The 9,837-nt window shown below is 39.4% G+C and overlaps 1 protein-coding gene across 1 annotated transcript; it reads left to right on the top strand.

Annotated features, from left to right (window-relative positions):
• Window positions 1-1,964: 1,964 nt before the first annotated feature.
• Window positions 1,965-8,382, top strand: LOC115790679 (lysosomal amino acid transporter 1 homolog). The gene is made up of 8 exons (XM_030744559.1): window positions 1,965-2,132; window positions 2,405-2,745; window positions 2,822-2,951; window positions 3,133-3,220; window positions 4,241-4,350; window positions 4,440-4,541; window positions 6,124-6,309; window positions 6,596-8,382. Exons 2-8 carry the CDS (start codon window positions 2,543-2,545, stop codon window positions 6,710-6,712), a joined length of 936 nt encoding a protein of 311 aa, XP_030600419.1. The 5' UTR covers window positions 1,965-2,132; window positions 2,405-2,542; the 3' UTR covers window positions 6,713-8,382.
• The last annotated feature ends 1,455 nt before the right edge of the window (window positions 8,383-9,837 follow it).

Raw genomic sequence — 9,837 nt, 5'->3', positions numbered from 1 at the left:
TTCTCAGATTATAGGCCAAAAGGTCATTCACAATACTTTAAATACAGCCCATCACTTTTTGTCAGACGATCACAGCTGCAAAACAAATCTACCTTAGCCTAATAATAACATAATAATATTATATGGTACTTTATTACAATGTTGTACCATAGCGGTAGTCCAATATACGATGGATGCCAAGTGTGATCAGGTACTTTTCACGCCGTAAACCAGAGGAGGCCATTTTTGGATGTTTGAGTAGTTGTTGAAGATTATCAAAGTTTGGAAGTTTGAATTTGGAAATTTAAAGTTTCCACAGCACTTGCAGAAAAAGCTCCTGCCAGCGATCGTGTCAAACATGCGAATGTTAACTTCTGCTTCTATACCTTTTCTTCAATTCGTGATTCCCATCACCGTGACTCCCAGCGTCACCTAAGTGACGTGGAGTGACAGACGATTTAGCTTTTTTTTCAAAAAAAGTTTATTGTAATTATCATATTTTTTTTTAATTCATATTTCTCGTTTATTTTCATATTCCGTATTCATATTTATTTTAATATCTATTACCAGACTCATTTTTGGATAGCTTTGATCTTTTTTTTATATTAATTCTCCAGTTTATAAATATTAAAGAACATACAATACAACCCAGCAAATCCTTTGGATAGCTTTTATATTATTCATACCCCATACACCTCTCCCTATGTGGCTACACCACTTCTGGGGTGCTACATTTGCACGCTGTCTAAAATGTGAAGGAAAACAGAATATGTTGATTTGCTAACAATTATAATTACAGTATAAATATGTGTGCAGTGTGTGTTTGGCGCAAGGGCAGGGGCCTAGGCGGAGGCCCTGGTGGAGCGATCCCCTGCTATGGCGGCTGGCTATCGGGACATGAAATCTCACCTCTTTGGTGGGGAAGGAGCCTGAACTAGTGTGTGAGGTTGGGAGATACTGGCTAAATATAGTCGGGCTCAACTCAACACATGTCCTGGGCTCTGGGCCCAGTTTCCTGGAGAGAGAGAGAGTGATTTTTTTGTTATTGGATGTGGGGTGTTGGGTGTGACTTCTGTTTGTCCACAATGAACACCATATTTGAACATAAGGATGTCCATAAGAAACGAGTCTCTTACCTCGTGAGTTAAACATCCTTTGAATGAGGTTTCCCCAGACTCCTCAATGAAGAATTAAGTGTCACTAATGTTTGGAGACACAGCTTTGATTTCATAGTGTTAGTAGTGATGTTTCTGGGCTGTTATTATTATTAGTTGTGGTATTGATGGGCGTAACCTCGGCTGGTGTTTGAACTTTTGTTTATGATAACAGAAAAATATAATAAAGAAGAAAACTGAGCAAGAGATTAAAGGCCTGTAGCTTTATTGTGGTTCAATCATTCATTATGTTTATTGGTCCATATGATCAGTAGACGGTGGTATTTTCCCAGGCATCGCGTCCGGCCGAGACTTCTTTTTTCAGTGCTTTCAAAATAAAAGCATATGATTTTCGTCTACTTTATGGAGCTATTCGTGAATGCAGCAAATGGAAAAAAGGAGTGAGAAATATTAATGTAAACATAGATTTGAAAATTACATAACAAAACACATTCTACTGTGGCATTTAAATAAACACCATATTTGACTTTTTCTATATCTCATGTTGTTTTCGTAAACACCTAAATAGGGACAGCTCAAAAAAAAAAAAAATTCTACATTTCCACCTTGTCGATTTTCCATTACAAATTTGTGAAGTTGTCTGTACAGCTGGAAGCACCCTGTTTGTTTAGTCCGTGCTCAGTGCAATAGATATCGCTGTTTTTTGTTGTTGTTTTTTGTTTTGTTTGTTTTTTTGTTTTAAAAACATAAAATAAAAACATGAATTTGAAATGATTTGTTTTTTTTTAATTAATAAAGATACTGGTTCTTTCCAAGCGGCATTAAATTGTTTTTTATGAGGATGTTACTTTGAATTCACACCGGATGTTGCGTCTCATTCTGGCCCTCTTGACATTCAGAAGACCACCGATGAGGGACGAAGAGGCTAATTTGTGATCTTTTTAAAGGGCTTCTGTCGCTTGAACGTGTGAGGATGTCGGGGAAGTCTCCGCAGACCAGCGAACAGCCTGCAGTCAGCTACGAGTCCGTTTTCGTGAGGTGAGCGGTCACTAAAGTTAATTTCATCCATATTTGTTTGTTAGCATCTCTTCCAAATCCATGAAAATTAGCCTGAACCACGACTGCGTAAAAATAAACACTCAAAGCGGCTCTGGGAACAAATAGGCCGATCCGAGTATGCACCATAAGCAAACTTATCACTTACATACGTATTTGGCAAAATGTAGACGTGTGGACCTAACACTTCGCGTACCTGACACAGTTTTCTTTGTGCGTTTTGCTCACAGTCTGTCTTTTTTTCTCTCTTTCAGACTCGGGAAAAGATAGAACAAGTCTTCACACGTTTATTTGTAGGCTGCGGGGCCACATAAATCTGACAAAATAAAGGCACTTCCAGGCTACTTACAGATCTGGAGCAGCTGAGCGGAGGACAGAGCCAGCCTCTCCCTATGGCCAGCGCACGTTTTCCCGGGAAAAATGGAGATGTGGCCGTTACCAACTGGACCGCTCCATCTCTGGGCAGGCCGCTGTGTGTTAACGGGACCCCGTGGATCCTTTACCTGCTTCAAGAATGTGTGGATAACATCTGGGAGTACTGCAGCGTGGTGATAGGACTCGTATCCATGTTCTGTTTTCTGCTGTCCACTTTACCGTGAGTAATCATTTAACCATTGAGAAATGTTGACATCTTATGTTTGTCTTTAATCTGACTTCACTGGTCTTTCTAGGCAGGTCTACGAGGCCTATCGCAATGGAAAAGTGGAGAAGGCTATGTCTTTTGGGTTTCTCGTCTTCCTCTTCAGTGGAGACCTGACCAGCTTTGCAGGCTGCTATCTCACTAGCCAGCTGCCCATTCAGGTGAACACACACACAACCCATCCTGGCTGCTGGCTATGCAGTGCGAAACCAAAGGACACTAACAACAGAACAGAGCGAAAGCACAAAACGGTTATTCATTTTGATATAATACAAGGAGTTTGAAGCCACAGTCATTATCCTGATACTGCTCTTTTTTTGCTTTGACATTTCTTTCTTTCAGGTAGTCACGGTGGTGTTTTACATCTTCACAGACCTGATCCTCATCTCCCAGTTTCTCTACTATAAGATCAAAAACAGCTCCAGCAGAAGTAAGTGCTGACATTGCTCTCTGCTCTTAGGTTAAACTGCTGGCAAACGATGACGCCTGCACTGTGTGAGTCAACCACGACGTGATCCTTCAGATTAGCGTAAAGCCCAGCCATTATAAAGGAACTGTTTTCTCTTGGTGATTCGTTTACTTTACTTTGCATGACACAATATTAAAAGTTAAAACCAAGGACCTGTAAATAAGACAGTGTCAGTTTTACAGGTTTACTTTTAATTAATGAATCCCCTGTATATTTATATTAATATTTAAAAAAAAAAATTAAAACCTGCAATGCAGCCACGTGCAGCTTAGTTAATACATCCCTTCCTGCTGTACTGAGCTGTTTTCACACATACACAATAAAGAGTGTGTTGTCCTATATAATGTGTAGGCTTACTGATGGGTCCTACATACAAAAATCTGACCTACAAATTCACAGAAGAGCTAAAGACAGCCAATAATAGATTATTACATATATGGTGGTTGATTAAGATTTAAATACAGTACTGTGCCAAAGTCTTATGATGTAAAGACACGAGCGATGGTTCAAGACTTGTGTTGTGTGGGTGAAAATGCATCGTATGCAGAAGAGCATTTCTGAATGCATAGCACATTGAACCTTGAAGCAGATGGGCTACAGCAGCAGAAGACCACACCGGATACCATTCCTGTCAGCTAAGAACGGCACACTGAGGCCGTTCTTAGCTCAGTTTGTTAAGAACAGTGCAGCAACTGTGTGATGCTATCATGCGAGTAAGGAGCGAAATCTCTGAGGAATGTTTCCAGCACCTTGTTGAATTTGTGCCACAAAGAATTAAAGCAGTTCTTAAGGTAAAAGTGGGTCAGCCCCAGTACTAACAATATCAAATGAATAAAAGTGTCTCGTGAGTGCAAGCGGTTACCATTATAGTCAAAAAGTGCATCATAATGATACAGAATCAGGACTGGATCTACAGTTTATGTTTATGGTGGTTGTTGCTGGATATTTATATTGCTAAGTTTGTGTGCGTTTGCCCTCTAGAAAATCCTGTGCTGAAGTGGATGTGCTTCATCTGGTGTGGCGCTGGTACATTAGCACTCCTGGCTTTACCCAAACTCATTATAGACAGCGGTACACCTGTAAACACCCAGGTAGGATATACGTAAACAGCTTTCCGCTTGAGATTATTCACTCTTGCCTTGGTGCAGCATTAACGCTCTCCTCTTTATATCTTACCCAGAGTCCAGCCAGCTCCAAATCAGTGGAAATCACTGGTTATGTATGTGGATATTTGGCATCCGTTTTCTACCTCTGCTCCCGTTTTCCTCAAATCCATAAAAATGTAAGTAACACAATGTAAGTTTTGTGTTTTACTTGTCTGAGATATGGAGACACCCCCCCCCCCCCCCCCCCCAATAACTTGGTTTGTGTCTAAGCATTGGAGGTCTGTGAGAAGCTGAAATTACTTATGAGTTGGTCATAAACAGTGATGGACTGACTGTAAATTTGAAGAGGAAGGTGTGTGTTTGTGAATACTGCGCGTGTGTGTGTGTGTGTGTGTGTGTGTGTGTGTGTGTGTGTGTGTGTGTGTGTGTGTGTGTGTGTGTGTGTGTGTGTGTGATCAAAATGAAAGCCAGGCATTGAAGACAATGGTGCTGTTGTGCTGAAGAAACACACTGGCTCGATTGCAGCTATTAATCACCAGAGGGAATCGTTTCAGTAGCCTGCCAGTGCCAGAGAGACTTTCTGGGCACAAAACACAGACTTCCACATTATTGTAAATCATTTAGGTCGCTTTTGCCCCGAGGAAATTCCAACATGCTCAAACATGTTTGTTTGTTTTTTGTTTGTTTGGGGGTTTTTTTCAACAGAAGATCCAAGAAATCTACCCCATGCCATTCCAATTGGAAACTTTAACAAAACAATAAAAAAAAAAAAAAAGAGCAAAACAAGTGTTACTGTTTAACAGTTCCTTCAGTATTTCTCTGACAAACACTTACTTGTTGCCTGACATTGAGGGGGTCCTACGCTGGGAGTGATCTACATGATCTTCACACTCTGTTGCCAAGCACATCTTCAGGGACAGACTGAATTCATCAGCCACAGCGGAGCATAAAACGCTATTATTCTGTCAAGGTTTAAATATTTCTTTGGTTTCTTAATGTTGGATGGATCCTGCCTTTGCTGATCTTTTATAATAGAAAGAAGAGAGGAAGAAAGCCAGCCTGTGTGTTTGAGGTACACCGACACAGCACACATGCTTCTTGCCATTTGTTAGCAGGACGAAATCGCTGTTGGCTGTTATCTCTTTTTGGGGATTTGTTGATACCAATAAAGCAATTCAATAAATCCAGTCTTATCCTTTAATCTTGTTGAGGTTCTCTGTATCTGGAGTACAAGTACACTGAATTGAGATTAATGTAAGTGAAACAGCATGCACGTAACCCTTTTTCATTTTCAGTGACACTGGTACTCTGTGTGTGTGTGTGTGTGTGTGTGTGTGTGTGTGTGTGTGTGTGTGTGTGTGTGTGTGTGTGTGTGTGTGTGTGTGTGTGTGTGTGTGTGTGTGTGATGTCAGTCACAGCATAATTGTAGCATTATGAAAAAGTTATGGTCATAGGTGGTGGTATTAGGATGCTAGAGAAAGCTTAACTTTCCCCACATCAGCCTTTCAGTTTTTTACTTAAATGACACTTTTTTTTTTTTTTTTTTTTTGTGGTTCCGTATCTCAGCAAACACCCAGGGTTAGAGGGTTTGAATGCCCGCTGTTTGAACTTTCAAGTAAGACATCCCTACAGGAAAGGTTGTAACAGTGGGAGACCAGATGCCCGCGGTCACACCTGCTGATAATCAAAAGCTATGAGGCCAGTGCAAGTCTGCTGTGATGATGCTTTTTTTTTTTTTTTTTTGTCTATCCATTCTAGTTCCAGCGACAATCTACAGAGGGCACCTCCTACCTGCTGTTTGCCCTGGCCATGATGGGTAATGGAACATATGGGCTAAGTGTCATAGTGGTCCTTCCTGCATTAAAGGGCTCCAAACAGACCTTCATCATCAAACATCTGGCCTGGCTCATTGGCAGTCTGGGAGTCCTCATACTTGATTGTTTTGTATCCTTCGAATGACAGGTCTAACTGTACAGACTTAATACAAAAACTTGTACCTGTTGTTAATAATAATAATACCGTAATATTGCTTGTATTGTTTTTGCATGTACAGTAAATTTAAAGAGAAGCACCCGGATTCTTCTGCTATGATGGCCATGCTGTTGTAATAGATGCTGCATGCAGTTTAGCATCCAAAAAGAGTTTTAAAGTTCAGTTTGTCTGACCACAGAACAGTTTTTATTTACATTTTACAGTGTTCAAAGTGTCGTATGACCCTTGACCTAATCAGGTAACTGCGCAGTTCATCATGTACAGGAAGAACATCTCTGCTAAAAGCAGTGCGCTACTCCACATCCCAGAGGTGGAACCTCTTCTGAGTGAGGAAGAGGAGCTGACAGTGTTATAGGACAGAAATCGAACACCAGCAGAGAGTGGACCGCTCAGTCTTTGGTTTGTTTGTGGTCTTTTTGTGAGCTCTCAGGGTTTGCTGAATATTATTCTGATTTTGTTGCTGAGAAGAGGACGAACTCCTGCGGAGTGTTAATAAAGCAGGAAACCCTGCATAAAAGATGGGGTCAGTATTTTCCTTACCACTGGAGATCAAGTACCAGTTTAGAAGCTGTTCCACAGTTTTTCTTCAGTTGGGCTTGTCTGCATGGCGGGTCATTTTTGATGCACCTGGACTTCATTTGTTTTTCCACACTCAGAAGAGGATTCTTGAAACCAGTTTGTTATTTTACAAATAAAAGCTTTGTGAACGAGTGGAGACCCTGTTATATTAATTATTAGGTTTTCAAAGGCAAATATTCTTCTGGCTCTGTAGCGAATCCTTTACAGCCATGCAGGGGGAAAAAAAAGCTGGTATGAGAAGAGCCAACACTTTTTAATGTGAATCTGACAATGTTAGATCATGTTAAACAGGATTTGATCTGATTTTTATTTTGTATTATTTGCTCATTTTTATTTGAAAGAGCTGGTGGATTTATCTGCATTCTGTTCTTTCTTTTCTCCGGGAGAAACAGGTTGTTCCCTTTAAAACTGTTAATAGTCTCAATATAAATGCATTGCATAAACATGTCAATCCTGAGTTATTTCAAGTTCATGTGAATCACACTGCTGAATTAGTTAATAATTTAAGGAAGTGCATTTCTGAAAAGCAGCAGTGGGACTTTTTCCTTCCTTCCTAATCTCCGTACTCCCTGAACATGATGTGCCTGTGAGTGTCGTGGGTTCTCACGTTTTCTTGTGTCTGCGTCGTCTTTTGTAACATTTCATGATGTTTATTAAAGAAGAAAGGAGACGCGTTTGATGATGTGTACTAGGAAACATCTAATAATAGGAGCATTATAAAATTAAGTTTACAGCAGTGCCGATGCGCTCGTCAAGCCAAGTTTATTTTAATAATGTCTCCTTATCAGCTTTGTTCGTTTTTCCAGAACTAATGCTGAGTGAATAGATGAGAACAAAGAAGAGAGAAAAAACAGATCAGCTTATTTATGGATGAGTATTTTCATTTTATGATTGATTTTTTTGTATTTATTTAGATTACTATCAAAATTATAACAAGTAATATTAATTAATGGTAAATTAATTATGAAATAATATTAAATAACAGTCATTCTTTATTGCGACAGATGGGTTTTGTCATACAGTATGCATGTGGCACAGTCGCCTTTAACCTGATCATCTGCTTAACTAACGTTCTGCAGATTTCTCTACCTCATGCTAATGTGGGCATCTTTTTTTTTTTTTTCGGTGCATGAATATCTGTCATTAGTTGCAGTACTAGCTCAAGCAAGCAAATTTATTTGCAAACATGCAATAACTTTTTCACTAATAATTCAAGTCTTACTGATTTATTGTATTTTAAAATTTTTTCTCTGATTGTTTTTGTATTGAATATATTTATAGAACCTGTTGCTGTTTCAGACTGTAGAACATGTTAAGATGGAATGATTTTATTTAAGCATATTTAACTTTTTCAGATTCATTTAAATTGTCCATAGCCAGTTATATTGTAATCCTGAGCTCTTCTAGTGTTGCCTTTTAATAAATGGATATTGTACAAAGCTTAAATACTGGAATTGTATCCTTAAAATATACAGTGTCTTGTTAAGATTAGAAGAAATCAAGAATATGGGCTCACATTTCACGTCACAATTTGAAGGTTCTGTCTTTGATTGACAGAAATCTGAAAAAGCATCTTCTCAAGCCTTAAATATAATCAGGCCCATAATTTGCTGGATAAAAACATAATTTTTGTAGTTTTGTCTCTGCACACCACCAAATCAACCACTTTGAATCAAACAAGATGCGATCGAAGAGCAGCCCTTCAGCTTTAATTCACTGGGTTTAATCAGAATGTTGCATTACCTGTTTATGATTTATGATTTTTTTAATACACAGTCTCACATTTTCAGACGCTCAAAAGTAATTATACAAATGACTGACAAGCAGTTTCATGGCCCTGTACCCTGGTTGTTTCACGACAAATGAAGTGACATGTAAAGATGATTCAAAGTGTTGAATTTGTGTTTTATAGCTTTTCTCTATAGTTAGAAATAAAATTCCTGAAGGTAAAACCCGCTGTAGGCCACATTAAACTTTCCCGGAAAACATCTGAAAGACCCGTCATAGTTCTGAAAAATAAAAAAATCTTTGGACAGATGAACTTGTACCAGAATGATAAGAGGAGTAAATTATGGAGAAGGAGAGAAACAGCTCATGATCTGAAGCACATTATCTGTCAAACATAGTGGAGGCAATTTTGTAGCATGGGCATGTATGGCTGCCACAGGGAGCGGGCCACCAGTGTTGTGACTGCTGATGGAAGCAGCAGGATGAATTGTGAAGTGTACAGGGCCATGCTCTCTGCTCACATTCAGCCAAATGCTGCACAACTGATCAGACAGTATTTCACTGCAACTAATATAATGAATCAAAAGCATACTGCAAACGCAACCCAAGCGTTTCTCAAGGCAACTTAGAAAAATTGGATAGTTTTCAATGGCCAAGCCAGTCACCTGAGATCAACCCAACAGGGCAGCTTTTCAGTTATGAAAGACAAAACCGAAGGCAGAGAGACCCACATACAAGCAGCAGCTGAAGGCGGCTGCAGTAAAGGCTTTGCAGAGCATCTCAGAGGAGGAAACACAGCATTTGGTGATCTTCATGGGTTGTAGATTTCCAGTTAATTTTGAGCCCCTGAAAATGTTACATTTTGTAAAACCCCTTGAATTAAAGCAGAAAGTCTGCACTTCAGTCACATGGTGTGGTGGCGTGCAGAGGCAAAAATCAATAGGTCCAACAAATTATGGACCAAACTATAGCTACAGCTCTTTTTTTCCCCTTAACTTAGGTTCATCTATTGTTACAATTATAAGTTATGTTAAAGGGAGACATATGCAAATTGAATGTCTTTTATATAGTAATTTGAAGGGAGTGAGTTTCATTAAAGCGTAACTGAAATCACAGCAGTGCTCACTTCTTAAAGCTCGTGCCATGAAGTGTATTTTATCACTGAGCGGTGTT

Source organism: Archocentrus centrarchus, chromosome 13 (genome assembly GCF_007364275.1).
Source record: "Archocentrus centrarchus isolate MPI-CPG fArcCen1 chromosome 13, fArcCen1, whole genome shotgun sequence".
In the NCBI taxonomy this organism is placed as follows: domain Eukaryota; kingdom Metazoa; phylum Chordata; class Actinopteri; order Cichliformes; family Cichlidae; genus Archocentrus; species Archocentrus centrarchus.
This window is presented reverse-complemented; position numbering and strand designations above follow the sequence as displayed.

Excerpts from the sequence above, each read along its gene's own strand:
- LOC115790679 (XM_030744559.1), top strand. The coding sequence starts at position 2,543 with ATGGCCAGCGCACGTTTTCCCGGGAAAAATGGAGATGTGGCCGTTACC. Across the intron at positions 3,221-4,240 it reads CAAAAACAGCTCCAGCAGAA|AAAATCCTGTGCTGAAGTGG; the intron begins GTAAGTGCTGAC and ends TTTGCCCTCTAG. Across the intron at positions 6,310-6,595 it reads TCCTCATACTTGATTGTTTT|GTAACTGCGCAGTTCATCAT; the intron begins GTATCCTTCGAA and ends TGACCTAATCAG.